This window comes from Danio rerio, chromosome 3, assembly GCF_052040795.2.
Source record: "Danio rerio strain M-AB ecotype USA chromosome 3, GRCz13ab, whole genome shotgun sequence".
NCBI lineage: Eukaryota > Metazoa > Chordata > Actinopteri > Cypriniformes > Danionidae > Danio > Danio rerio.
Window position 1 is genome coordinate 14,170,225 of NC_141023.1, and position 15,453 is coordinate 14,185,677.

The window sequence follows — 15,453 nt, forward strand, 5'->3', positions numbered from 1 at the left end:
AAAATACATCAAATAAAGTCTTATTACTTTCAGTTAAATCAGCTAACCTGTCTAATAAATGAATATGCACAGATTGCAAAAAAAATTACTTTTTCCCCACATGTTCCAGGTTAAACAAAGTGAGAACAGAACTATACTTTTTTCTTTAAAATGCACTTCAGAGAGGGAGACGCCTGGGCCCGGTTATCAAAAGCTGAGATATGCAGTACTAATGATGTTTCCAAAGGTTTGCTGTGTTCTCCGTCATGCTCTGTGCGCAGCGCTAAGCCTCAGTTTGATTCTCAACACACATGAAATCAGTGCTGCGGCAGTCGTGTGCATCGGCTCATGCAGATAACTCTGAGCTATGTTGAAATCAGACACAACTTAAGTAGACTCCAGATTTCAGATAATGCTGCTCAGTGACAATGCCACTGCACAATCAAAAAATTGTGGCCACCAGAGATTCATTGTTTTCTCATTTATTATCACAATTCATGGTGGTGCAGTGGGTAGCACGATCGCCTCACAGCAACTCTCTGGATAGAGCTTCAGCTGGGTCAGTTGCCATTTTTGGGTGGAGTTTGCATGTTCTCCTTATGTTGGCATGAGTTTCCTCCGGGTGCTCTGGTTTCCCCAACAGTCCAAACACATACGTTATACGTAAATTGGGTAAGCTAAATTGTCCACTGTGTATGTGTGAATGGGATTGTATGGGTGTTTCCTAGTGATGGGTTGCAGATGGAAGGGCATTCGCTGCAAAACATATGCTGAATAAGTTGGCGATTCATTCCGATGTGGATTAATAACGGGATTAAGCCAAAAAGAAAATGAATTAATGAAAAATATTATGATATTTTAAAAAGAAACTAAATGTTATAACATTTTTTCCACAGTTAATTTTTTTTAAATATATGTAAAACAAATTATATTTTACAAAACATTACAAACATGTTTTTTCTTTGCAACTAAGAATTTTTTTTTCATTACAGTGGTTGCAATTTTTATTTTTTATTTATTAACTTTTTTTAGCAATCTAGATACATTTTTACTAAAAATTACTATTTACGTAATTTGTTATTTATACTTTTAATACCCATTGCAAACATTTTTTTCAATAAAAACACAAACTGATTACAAAAACTTGCAACTAAGAAATTTTTTTTCATTACAGCTTTGATTTTTAAAGTATATTTTAATAATTCATCTTGATCGTTTTATTAACAGACTTCAAAAAAGTGACAACTTATTAATGTATTATTTATACTTTTAATACCCATTACAAACATATTTTTTTATTTTAAAAACAAGCAAAGAAACTTTTTTTTAATTAAAAACACAAAAAACGGATTACAGAAAAATGCAACTATGAAATGGTTTGTTTCATTACAGTTGTGTTTTTTAAAGTAAATTTTTGAACTATTTAAATAAATTTTACTAATCAGATTTAAAAGAAGCGACAATTGACATCATATATTTATTATTTATACTTTTATTATTCATTGCAAATATATATTTTTTATTTTAAAAAGCTAATTACAGAAAAAACAAGCATCTAAGAAACAATTTTCTTTCATTAGTTGTTATTTTTAAAGTACATTTTTACACTATCTAGATATATATATATATATATATATATATATATATATATATATATATATATATATTTTATTTTTTTTACCAGCCTTTAAAAAGTGACAGTTGACATCATTTATTTACTATTTATACTTTTAATACCCATCACAAACATATTTTTTATTAAAAATATTGATTAGAGTAAAAACATGCAACTAAGAAATCATTTTGTTTCATTACATTTGCGATTTTTTTTAAAGTGCATTTTAATCTATATACATCATTTTATTAACTGACTTCAGAAAAGTCACAATTTATATAATATTTATACTCTTAATAACCATTACAAACATATTTTTTTTTATTTTAAAAAACAAACAAAAATTTTTAGATTTAAACTGCAACTGAGAAATACATTTTTTTTCATTAATTTTCATTTTTACAGTACGTTTCAATCCATCTGGATAATTTTATTTACAGTCTTCAGAAAAGTGACAATTTATATTATTAATTTATTATTTATACTCTTAATACCCGTTACAAACTTTTTTTTTTAAAAAAACAAACAAAAAAAATTGATTTCTGAAAAAAAATTCAACTATGAAACCATTTTGTTTTATTACAGTTGCGATATTTAAAGTAAATCTTTTAATCTTTCTAGAGCAGGGGTGTCCAAACTTGGCGGGCCGGTGTCCTGCGAAGTTTATTTCCAACCCCAATATGATACACCTGGACTAGCTAATCAAGCTCTTGTGCTGAGGTCACACTAGAGTTTGTGCGTGTGAAATTCTGTTGTACAGCACTGTGAAAAGGGGTTAAACGATGATTAGACATTAAAAAAGCGAGCGATTGGTCCATATTTTACATTTCTGTCCAGAGAGGTCATGTTTTGATCTTCAATTGGTCTTGCGCTGTCATGTGATGCGATTTTGCAGGTCAGAGTTCACCAAGCTTAAATTGTCCAACTTGTGGCATGAGCTTGCGTTTCCGGTCTGATGCATTCGCATGCGTATGAATGGATTTCTACGTGGAGAAAAGACCACTGGGGCCGCAGCTTTACTAGGCTTTCTAGAAACATCATTGCAGGTGTGTTGAGGCAAGTTAGAGGTAAACTCTGCAGTTGGCACTGAGTTTGGACACCCCTGCTGTAGATCATTTTGTTAACAGACTTCAGAAAAGTGTCAATTTATATTATTAATTTATTATTTGTACTCTTAATACCCATTACAAACATTTTTATTTAAAAAACAAACAAAAAAAACTGATTACAGAAAAAAATTCAACTATGAAACAATTTTGTTTTATTACAGTTGTGATTTTTAAAGTACATTTTGACTCTATCTAGATCATTTTTTTAAACAGACTTCAGAAATGTCACAATTTACATTTGTCTATTTATTATTTATACTCTTATACCCATGGAATCAAAGCGGCAGCTGTCCAACCTAAACAATTTAGTCATTATATTGGCAGAATTTTGGCAGAAATGATATTTCTGTTCTCCCCTAAGCAACTTTCGCAGCTATATATTTTACCAGCGCATGCATTCCCTGGGAAACTGAACCCGTGACCTTGGCGTTGCCAGCGCTACTCTCTGCCAGTCAAGCTGCAGGAACATCATTACCAGCCCGCATGTGCAATCCCTTATCCATTATTCCTCTTCAAATCTCTCGCCGCTGGCTTTTTTTTGTTTGTTTTCACTAAATGACTTCCTTCGCTACAACACCGACACCAGGAATTACGCATTTATTTCAGCGAGCCATCATTGTTTACATTGCGTTTGGTGTAATTCCGTGCAAGAGAAAATAAAAACAGCCACTTATGACATCACAGTTTGTCTTTATCGTCAATCTGTGTGTTTTTAGGCAGATTTTTATCAATCACATCCCTTCATCTTTCTTTAAAATACCCATTTATCTGGTCGCAAATCCAGCACACCTTTCCCATTTCCTCCTATTACTCCCAGAGAACGTGTTGACAAATGAGCTGATGAATTGGGGGTTGATATTTCGCAGGCCCCAGCCCTTAAAATGCGGTTCTTCCCAGAGTGCCGTGCGTTCCGTGCAGCTCTGGAGCTCCGGGGCCCTCTGGGACGCATGTGCCTTTTCCTCTTTCTCCCCGCTGCCACAAATTGCTTGCAGATTTTTCACACGTAGTAATGTGCTGGTTTGTAAACTGGAGTAATTGCAAACACCAGCGAACAGCTTCAGCTATCGTCATGCATCACTGGCAGGCCGAGATCTGTACGGGCCTGGGTGCGTCCTCACGCCTCACACACTTTTATGGTGGTGCGCTCGTTTTTCTGGAAATCTGCTGTTAGCGTTGCGTATAAAAAACAGAGTGAGAATGCGTGTGTGTGTGTGTACTCTTTATTGCGTATTTAAGCAGATCTAATGGGGAGGAAATGATGTTTGATAAAATGATTCTTACAATGAAAAGATAATATCTCCACGTGTGGGGAAGTGTGATTTAAAAAAGAAAATGCCAACTGGAGCAATTTTTGCAAAGATATTTCTCTTTTTTTCCAGTGTGTATGTGTGTGTGTGTATATGTGTATATATATATATATATATATATATATATATATATATATATATATATATATATATATATATATATATATATATATATATAAATATATATATATGTATATATATTTATATATATAATTCAACGCAAGTCTTCGTACATGAGGCCCCTGGTTAAAAAGAACGATATGTTTGCAAACATGATCACAAATACAGAAATAAAACCCATTATTGGTCACAAATGTGTTAAAGTAATAATTTTAAGTCTCTGTATTTAATGCTGTCTCCGTGCTGGTAAGTGGATTGAGCATAAAACAATTAAGTTATCAGTGATCACCACAGCAGAATGAACCACCAACTATTTCCAGCATATGTTTTACACAGCGAATGCCCTTCCAGCTGCAATCCAGTACTGGGAAACATCCGTACATTCTCATTTACACTCACACACTATGGCCAATTTAGTTTAATCCATTTAGCTATAGCGCAAATCTTTGGACTGTGGGAGAAACCGTAGCACCCGGAGAAAACCAGCACCAACACGAGGAGAATATGCAAACTGCACGCAGAGATGCCAACTGGCCCAGCTGGGACTCGAATCAGCAACCTTCTTGCTGTGCCAACCACTGAGACACCTTGTCGCCCAAGGATGAAAATATCTTTCATTTTTGACCTTTTTGAACTGTAGGTCTTTAAAATCGACATCCAAACCCACTATTTGTGACAACTTGCCCCATATTGGTCCAACTCTCACACTAGTTACTCTGATACTGATCCAAAATTACATGTATTTAAAGGAGCATGCATTCATTTTTTCTTTTTTTTTGGCTTAGTCCCTTTATTAATCTGGGGTCACCACAGTGGAATGAACCGCCAGCTTATCCAGCATATGTTTTACGCAGCGGAGGCCCTCCATTTGCAACCCATCACTAGAAAAAACCCCTACACTCTTATTCACACACATACACTATGGAAAACATTGCATACCCAGTTCACCTATTGCGCATGTCTTTGGACTGTGGGGGAAACCGGAGCACCCAGAGGAAACCCACACAATCACAGCGAGAACATGCAAACTCCACACAGAAATGCCAACAAACCCAGCTGAGGCTCGAACCAGCGACCTTCTTGCTGTGCTACCCACTGTGCCACCGTATACTGCAAATCTGCAGGTGTGTGTCAGTTGCCGCTCCGACTCGTCTTTCAGAAATCAGAGCAGACCTGCAGGATATCAGCAGTGAGGAAGGAGAGACATACATGCTGTGCTTTACCTGTGCCAACACTCCCACACACACACACACACACACCTCACGCTTGCACACCTTCACACATGCCCAGGTCTCTGAGGTGTGAGCTTATATGTGTGTGTGTGTGTGGCGTGTGGGTCAGCTGTCTCTTTACCGCCATAGTTTTGTCCATGCTGGCACAACGCTGGCATGTCTGGACTGGCGTCCTCTCGATAGCGTGTGTTAGCACATGATTCTCCATGGCCTCCACCTCCCCAAACGTCTGTCATGTTGGTATTTATCACATTTTCTCTCTCTGTCTCTCACTGTCTCTCCTCCAAGGCCGCCTCCGTCCGCTCCTTCAGCCTCTTTGTCTCTTCTTCTCTTGTGTTGTCACAGTGACTTTCTCCCGTATGAGGCAGGATCAGCCTTCACGCTCGTCTTCATTATGGTGTTTTCAGGGTCATGGAGGGTCACGGCCCGCGGGGAGGGTCACGGACGCACAGCGGGCGACCAACAAAACCCTGAAAAACTCCCTCATTAAACCTGCCCGCATGCTTTCCACACACCAGAAACCTGCAGATCAGAAGACAACTAAATAAATCAATAATTAGTAGTTGATCATTAATATGCCTCAAAATCAGTTTCATGAACTCTATAGGCTAAATCTGCGATTCTGAATATTCAATCTCCTCTTTTATTTTTTTCTGATGTTCTTAGAGATATTCAAGGTATAGTATGATGATAAAAATAAAACTAATATTTATAATATAAATAACAATAATAGTATAATAATATACAATATGTTTAATATTTATAATAATTATTATTATAATTAATGTTATTTTTATTACAGTTATTTTATTAAATACCAGAGCAAATATCTTAGATAAAATACATAGATAATAAAATAGTACTGATAATTGTTTTCATTAATAACAACAATAATAATAGGCTAATAATAACAACAATAAGCTCATAATAATAATAATAAGCTAACGATAATAATAATATTAATAATAATAATAATATGTTAATAACAATAACAATAGGCAAATAATAATAATAGGCTAATAATAATAAAAATAACAGTAAAAACAGCAATAATAGTTATGATAATAATAATAATAATTATTATTATTATTTATTAACCTTATTATTACTATTAATATTTATTTATTTATTTTTAATATGATTTAAGTGTAAAGACATTAAAAGTAATTTCTTATTTTTTAAAGACTGAAGTCTTTCGCACTGAACAGAATTTTTATTTTTATTTATTTATTTATTAGACATCACTATATGCACTAAAATTGCTGGTTAACTTTGTGAATAATAATTTATTATTAATATTCTAACTTTATATATATATGCAATAATAATTATTGTTAAAGGCTCTATACAAATAAACTTGAATTGGGGAATTTAGTTAAATTATAGCCTACTATCTCAGTATAGGCTTTAGCTGACTTGTCTACAAAAAATATATATTTATTTACATGATAATGCAATATCTTGCTGTGATATGGGCTACAGTAGTATTTTTAAGCATTTACATATCGAAATAATTTATCTGGCAAAGAAAACCAAATTGAAATGCATGATGTGTTTAACCGGCTGTGTTTTCATTTCGTTTTCTTCAGTGTTTCCTCCTCTGAGAGGCTTATCCTATTTGCTGCGTGGATATTGATTTTACATCACATTATATTAGATTTTTCAAAAACATTTCGTTTCAATCTGTTTCTTGTTATTATAACAATATAATATTTGTGCTAAACTAATCACCACAGTCGATAAGAGTTATTTCCAAAGCGCTTGAATTCGTCCTTTGTTCATGCAGTATCATTTGACCATTTTCCTCTCAATAACTTCACAAATTCGACATCATTATATTTAATAAGCGAATACATATAAAATCATTGAAAGTGAAAGCATGCGAACAGAATCACCATCAGTAAATCAACACCAAAGACAACTGCGAGATCCGAGACTCCTTTGCGGATTATTTAAACCGAGTGTTTTTATTTCAGGCTTCCAATTATTAATTTCCCCCCCCATGTTTTTGTTTTCTTTATTGTTGCGCCAGCTCAGTAAAACTAGGCTAATGATCACACTTAGCTTTATAGATACAGGCTAGCTTTGCTAACTTCAAAGCAAGTGCATATTCAAGCTGTTTCTAAATGTATAGCCAAAACAACGTTTCTTAACAAAACAGATAATTAAATAGATAATTAAATAAGGTGTGTGGACACTTATAAAAACCTACAAATATATTTAAGTAGGCCTTTTTTCATATATAGCAGCTCTTCATTTTATTGACGGTGCCACTATTAGTTTTGAACATACAGTACATAAATCTTCATTTTAATATAAGCCTATATTGCAATAATTTGCGCCATGTAAGCTAAGTTTTGTCTAGTATTTTGACAAGTAATTTTCTATGGTCAAACTGTTTTTTTCTGCTTCGACTGGAAGGTGCTTGGGTGTGTTTTTTCCCTGCTATTATTAATTGATTTTACCGTCAGTGACAAACTAACACAAATGATTCTCTGGCGCCCGACACCAAACACTCTTTCCAGCTCGTTCATTTCCATCCGACTGCTGGCACACACTTGAGAGATGATGTCTTCTCTCTTTTTAAGCATTAATATTGTAGGAAAAAATAACAGAGCGATTATTTTTAATTGAGCTGGCAGAAATCTTGCGCTCTTCATAATTTGTGGTCAAGATGGCGGACGTGACGTGCAGGTAGAGCGCCGGTGATGATACTTGGCAAAATGCTAAGAAACAAGTCAGTAAACGTTAAATGTTGATTTACAAGCTGTAAAGCTTATTTGTGGATTTAATAGCTGACCTCTCTGAGGTGTGAGGAGTCTCTGATGGGGCCGCATAGGTAAGAAAGGCTGTGCTGTTTGATGACATTAGGCCTAATAATGATTCCTCCGATTTATGAACATTTATTAAAAAACCTTTATTTGTGTAGACCTATTTGGTATTTTTGGTAGCTTTATATATGTTTGAAAAGCTTTTTGAAAGGGACGACATGCCTCAGTGAAGTATGAAGCAAATAATCTTCTTTTTAAAGCAAATGTCAAATAATTAATCAGCGTCGCTAGTTAACGGGAAAAAATAAAAGTTTCACTGTATTTATAAACTCCATTTAATAGCTGAACTCTCTGGGGTGCAAGGAGTCTCTGAAGGGGCCGTATAGAAAGACCGTGCTGTTAGATGGCTGGGTTGTGGGCCTAATAATGACAATTCCTCCGATTTGTGAACATTTATTAAAAAAAAAAAACTTTATTTGTGTAGACCTTTTAAGTAGCCTATTTGTTGGTGGCTATATGTTTAAAAGGCTTATTGAAAGGAATGACAGGCCTGAAATACATGACGCAATAATCTTTTTAAAGCAAATGTCAAATAATTAATAAGCTTCGCGAAAGTTTGACGGGAAAAAAATAAATACTCCACTGTATTTATAAACTCCATTTAATATAGCTGACCTCTCTGAGGCGCAAGGCGTCTCTGATGGTGTGGTAGAGGTAAGAAAGGCTGTGCTGTTTGATGATGAGCCTAATAATGACAATTTCTCCGATTTATGAACGTTTATTAAAAACTCCATTTGTTCAGCCCTATTATGTATTTGTTGGTGGCTTTATATGTTTGAAAAGCTTATCGAAAGGGATAACAGGCCTCAGTGAAAGAAGACGCTTCTTTTTAAGCAAATGTCAAAGAATTAATCAACTTAGCAAAAGTTTCACAAAAAAAAAAAGGATTTCACTGTATTTAAAAACTCCATTTAATAGCTGACCCCTCTTTCGTGCGAGGAGTCTGATGGGGTAAAAAAAGGCTGTGCTGTTTGATGACAGGGTGGATAATAGGCCTAATGACAACGATTTAAAATATTTTCCGATTTATGAACATTTATTAAAAAGAACATTATTTGTGTAGACCTATTAGGTATTTTTGGTGGCTTTATAATATGTGTGAAAAGCTTATTGAAAGGGATGACAGGCCTCAGTGAAAGATGACGCAAATAAGCCTCTTTTTTTAAGCAAACGTCAAATAATCAGCTTCGCTGAAAAAAAAGAAGATTTTACTGTTTTTTTTTAAACTCCATTTAGGCCTAATAGTTGACCTCTCTGAGGTGCAAGGAGTCTCTGATGGTGCCGTAGGTAAGAAATGCTGTGCTGTTTGATGACAGGGTTGATAATGGGCCTATAATGGCGATTTAAAATATTTCTCCGAATTATTATGAATGTTTATTTAAAAACCTTTATTTGTGTAGACCTATTAGGTGTCTTTAATGGCTTTATGTGTGTAAAAAATCTTATTGAAAGGGATGACAGGGCTTGGTGAAAGACATGACGCAAATAAGGCCTTTGTTTTAAAAACAAATGTCAAATAATTGATCAGCTGCTTGAAAGTTCAATGGGAAAATACAGGTTTCACTGTATTTATAAACTCCAACAACTGTTTATGATGATGCAGAAATATTGAGTTAATGCTAGTATCTGGCTTGTTATTTTAATCAAAACTGTAGGCTGTATTTAATCTTGGCATCATTGTTTTTATAACTGACAAAGTGCTTTGTTACACATGGTCTTGTACTTGCTTTATTTAATTTTCGATATAGTTATGATTATGCAATCCAATCTTATGCCCCTTAATTTATATATATATATATATATATATATATATATATATATATATATATATATATATATATATATATATATATATATATATATATATATGCTTTTCGTGTCAGTATAAATTATGGTTTTGTGAATCCATGTACTCCATGTCATTATAACAAAATTTCGTTGACTACAAAGTCTTTTTAATGCCTTAATTAATCAAAATGAATAATCTTTCCATAAAATGTATCCTCTACAACATGCACAATTGCTATTTTTAAAATATAGGCTGTTTAGTGTCTACCCCTTTATTTATTTATTTATTTATTTATTTATTTAAATAGCCTGAGTTATTGATTTTATTTGCAGTATTAAACAGCATTTTGTAATGTTAAAATAGTAAAATCTTCTTTCAAATAGTAATGATACATTTTTGGTTGGTGAAATGCTTTCTTTTGGCCTGTTTTCCGCTGCTGTCATTCTATAGATGTGCTTTAGGCAAGTGAATTTTCAAATGCACATGTTGATCAGGCCCTAATTATCTCATACTCACACTGGTAGCACTAGAGGAAGCCATTAAGGGCTGTGTTTCAAACAGAGACGGGATTGTTTGAAATAAAGGTGCTGCTTTTTATTGAAACAAACGCATTCATAAACAAATGCAGCTCTCCTCTGGTTGTGTGCTTCAATTAGCATCTTATTAGAGACCTCAAGCAGGTGTTGGTTTTGACACGTAGGCTCGGATTTGAAAGAGGAAACACTAATGAAGAGTTTTACTGCGACGGGAGAGCGTTATCACCATACATCCGACCAGTGATGTTTTCTTAGTCTCTCATTTAAGAGATATTTGCATACGCTGGCTAATCCAGCATTTCAAATCAATTTCCTTTTCCTATTGTTTGATTTTCCCCTCCAAGCAGTCATTCGCTGATTTCTGAACATCAACAAGAGTTTGATCAGCAGGCTCAGGCTTTCAGATCTCAAGGAATCTCTGCTTCAGTGTATATGCAGCTGTTGTTTTAGAATCTCTTTGAATGCAAAATTAAAGTAGTCCCAAAACTCAGATTATGATTACATGTTTTTAAAACAGCAGCATTTGCATGCACAAAAGAGAGAGGCATTTTAGATCATTCATGGCTGCATTTCTAATGTAAAATAATTTACATAAAACTTTGAATTATATGGGAAATTGTCTCAGAATTGAGGCATTAGTTTCAACTCTCGCTATCTTTATTTTTTTTTTTTACTTGGAGTGACCTCAGAATCTGTTATTATGCTTATTAGCGCTCAACAATTTTAGGTTTGTATTGTTTTGTTTTTAAATATCTGATGCCTAACAGGAGATTCTGATCTGGCGTAAGAAACTCTTGGAATTCAAAATTAAAGTAGCCCCAAACAGTGTTAATTTTGACAGCAAATTTAGTTTTAGTCTTAGTCTTAACTAAAATTCAGTCTTCTGAATCATTTTAGTTTTAGTTAAAAAAAAATTTAATTGACTAAATCTACTTTACTCTTATGATGATGTAATTGCATCCCGCCTCCACTGTGGATCATTTTTTTTTTAACAAATCAACATCAATATGACAATGGCTTGTTTAAACAAATCTTTGGAAAAAGGAGAAGTATGTAAATAGACTAAGTCAATGTCAGTTGATTTAGTCTTTTCCTGTTTCATTTAGTAAATTGCTGAAATTTGAATTTGAAATAAGATATATAAAGGGTGTCCACATTTTCTCAAGGGCTGTAAGTTTACCTTTTAACATGTATGAAATCTTTTCCATAGCTAAGCAGAAGGACTTATTATTGATCCACTGTACAATAGATGGCCTTTCCATTTTCCTCCAGTACATAGCTATTAAACGCTTTGCTTAGAAAGTTTACCAGTACTGCTGTGGCAGTCTATATTTTCACAAGTAATTCCCAAAATAAGCATTTCGGGTTTCATGGGTAGTTGTATAGATACCAATTCAAAAATGAATATAGCCACCTCTTTCCAAAATTCCTGTTCCTCCGGGCAATCCCACATACACCTCAAAAGTGTACCTTTTTCAACTGAGCATTTGCTGCATGTGTCTGGGATGTAACCTGACTTGGTGTCATCATGCATCACACACCAAGATTAATTCTGATTGGATATCTTCCAAAAAACGTCCCCCTATCACATTCTCGTCTTGTTTTATTAGTCAAAGAAAATGTCAGTAATATATATTTTTTATTTTAATTGTCGTCATCATCACTTAATTTTTTAAAGTTTTGGTTTAGTTTTTGTCTGTAGAAACTTGTTCGTCACGGAAATTATGACGAAAAACTTGACGAAATTAACACTGGTCCCAAAACTCGGATTATGATTACATGTTTTTAAAACAGCCGTATTTGCATGCGAGAAAGGCATTTTAGATCATTCATGGCTGCATTTCTAATGTCTACTAATTTACATAAACTTTGAATTATTTGGGAAAACATCTCAGATATGAAACATTAGTTTGAGTTCTCGCTCGTTTAATTTTTTTTTTCTTGGAGTGACCTCAGAATCTGTAATCAGGCTTATTAGCGCTCAACAATTTTAGGTTTGTATTGTTTTGTTTTAAATATCTGATGCCTAATAGGAGATTCTGAGACTTTCGCAATAAACATTTTCCCAGACAACTTTCCAAAGTTTTTTTTTTTTTTTTTTTAGACGGGTCAGATAGGCCCGCTTCATTGAGCGTCTTGTTTTTGGTGCTTTTGCAGACAAACACGGCATATGTTTGTTTTAAATTAGAGATGCACACGGGGTGCATGGTTGCTTTCGTCTTTGTCTCGGCCGCTAAATCCACGAGCAGCTGCCGGCTGCAGGGTCTGCTGGGAGTTTGGGAGAGAGCGCTTTCTCCCATCGCCCTGTGCCAAGGTGGCATTACGCAAGCTGGTAGAGAGGAGGAGGGAGGGAGGGTCGCGTAAACCACAGCGACGGCGACTACAACCCAGACTTAAAAACATGGTTGCCATGACGAGCTTGATGGGATGCTGAACTTTGCCTCGGTGGAAGATCGGAACTTGTCAGACTGGCAAATTGTACACCATCGGACTGGACTGCGTGCTCTCTCTCTCTCTCTTTCTCTCTCTCTCTCTCTCTCATTCTGCCACCAGCCCCCCTTCTCTCTTTCCCCTCCCTTTCAGCTCTTCAAGCTAACGTATTGGCTGAGCTACAGGCATCTTGTTGCCAAATAGGTGGGCCCTGCTCGTGTTGGCAAAGACTCAGGCAATGGTTAAGGAAAGAACGCGGAGAGGACGAGCGATCGAGGGAGAGAGAGAGAGAGTTGGAGAGAAAAGGAGTAAAAAAAGCAGCAGCACTTGGGTTTGCCAGCGGTCCTGCGAGCTCGTCCAACATTGATTCGGTTCTCTTTTTTTTTTCTTCTTCCTGCCCGTATTCTGTGCTTTGCATTAGCCAGCTCCCCCCCACCCCCCTTCGTGGCAGGAGTGTGCATGCATGTGCCTGCGTTATGTGTGTGCCACGCTCTCTGAGTTTTTTGCCGGATCCAAAGATCTAAGAAAACACTCATTGCGCTTTGCCAAGGATTTTTTTTTTTCCGGCATTGTTTAGATTTTTTTTTTCTAATTATTTGGAAAGCAAGAGCGTTTATTTTGAACGCTGAATGCGTTTATAGTTAGTTTTGTGTGCACACTTTTTATCCAATAATTGTTAAAAATTCTTTGTAATTTTAAAAATTTTAAGAAAAATTCCATCACTTTTTTTTATTTCATACCATCACATTTTACCTGGAACCGTTTGCAGCAAAAGCAAAGCAAAAGAACATTTTCAGATCTTGAAATTAACTTCTTTCCGCCGGCAGTTGGAGCATCTCCAGTCCTTTTTTTTTTTCCTTTTTACCCAAGTTTTTTTTTTTTTGTCGCCAATTCTTCTTCTCTGCCAAGCCAGCAGTTGTTGTTTCGGCGTGAGTGGCAAAGAACTGGTGCGGGTGGATTTTTTTTTCTTCCTGAACGGCGTGCCAAATTTATGATGAGAGTGCAAAATGGTAACTACCAGCCTTTCTCTCTCTTTCTGCTGTGTGCTTTTCATGGTGCTATCTGCCTTCTCGATTGTCGAAATGTGAACATGCCTGGATTTCTGCACAACAGCAGCCTGCAGAGAGGATTTGATGGCAGGTCTTGAAGGGACGCAGTTCAGCCGTGGTCTTGTTGTGGCGAGAGTTGGCGGAGAGGGTCTGGGGCACGGCGGCCCTGGCACTGGGGCACCGTGGCGCGGTTTAGGCTTTGTCACTGAGCGCTGTGTGGTGAAGGTATTATTGGAGAGCTGAATGAGTCTTCCGTTGCCGTGGGGATCGCCAAGCTTTTCTTGGCCTGACTTGAGCTAAAGAAGCTGCTTTTTGTGAATCGCAGAAGCCCGGAATTCCTGCACTGCCTCTGCGATGATTGTTTGAGTTGACTCGAATTGGCTAAATCTTTTTATTTATTTCTGTTAGATGTGTCGGAAATTATGGGGAGTTTTATTGCATGATTGTATTGTGAAAATTATTTCAATTGAAATTTTCCAATTTAATATTTTTAATTTACTAAAATCTGCAAAAAAAAAAAAAAATTCTTAATCTGATTTTTTTGTGTTTTTCAGTAAAAAAAAACAATTTGCTTGAATAACGCAGTTTTAAGATAATATATTTATTTTTATTTCTATCAAATTTTAAAATTCATCTTTTTGTAAAGCATAAACATTATTGACTTATTAAAATTCAAAGCATATTAAAAAATACAGATTTTCTTTTATTATTTTGGATATTTTTTTCTGGAAAAGCAAGACATAAATCTTATTTTTAGGTCTGCAAATTGTCCAACATCTTTTAATTGATCTGAAATTGCTGAAATTACATATCTGTTTTCCCTCTCCAACAGGATGAATTTCATCCCTTCATCGAGGCTTTGCTGCCACATGTCCGTGCGTTCTCCTACACCTGGTTCAACCTCCAGGCCCGTAAGCGCAAATACTTCAAAAAGCACGAGAAGCGCATGACGAAGGATGAGGAGCGCGCCGTCAAAGACGAACTCCTGGGCGAGAAGCCCGAGATCAAGCAGAAGTGGGCGTCCCGTCTGCTCGCCAAGCTCCGCAAAGACATCCGCCCCGAGTTCCGCGAGGACTTTGTGCTCACCATCACGGGGAAGAAGCCGCCGTGCTGCGTGCTCTCCAACCCCGACCAGAAGGGCAAGATCCGCCGCATCGACTGCCTGCGGCAAGCCGACAAGGTCTGGCGCCTGGACCTGGTGATGGTTATCCTGTTCAAGGGAAGCCCGCTGGAGAGCACGGATGGAGAGAGGCTGGTCAAGTCCCCGCAGTGCTCAAACCACGGCCTCTGCGTGCAGCCGCACCACATCGGAGTGTCCGTCAAGGAACTGGACCTGTATCTGGCCTACTTCGTCCACACGCCAGGTGAGTCGCACGTACTGTAACCCACTGCAGGAAACACGGTCCGGTTCAGTTCCGGGCTCCGATCCAAAAACACAGTCGCATGCAAATATATG

The 15,453-nt window shown here is 36.2% G+C and overlaps 1 protein-coding gene across 52 annotated transcripts in view; it reads left to right on the forward strand.

Annotated features, from left to right (window-relative positions):
- Positions 1-15,453, forward strand: part of nfixb (nuclear factor I/Xb) — a 332,632-nt gene that overhangs the window by 112,967 nt on the left and 204,212 nt on the right. For 33 of the 52 annotated variants that reach the window (XM_087243273.1, NM_001443185.1, NM_001443186.1 and 30 more), the window contains 1 exon segment: positions 14,830-15,361. In XM_087243273.1, the coding sequence (XP_087099399.1) occupies positions 14,830-15,361 (532 nt within the window). 52 annotated transcript variants of the gene reach the window in all.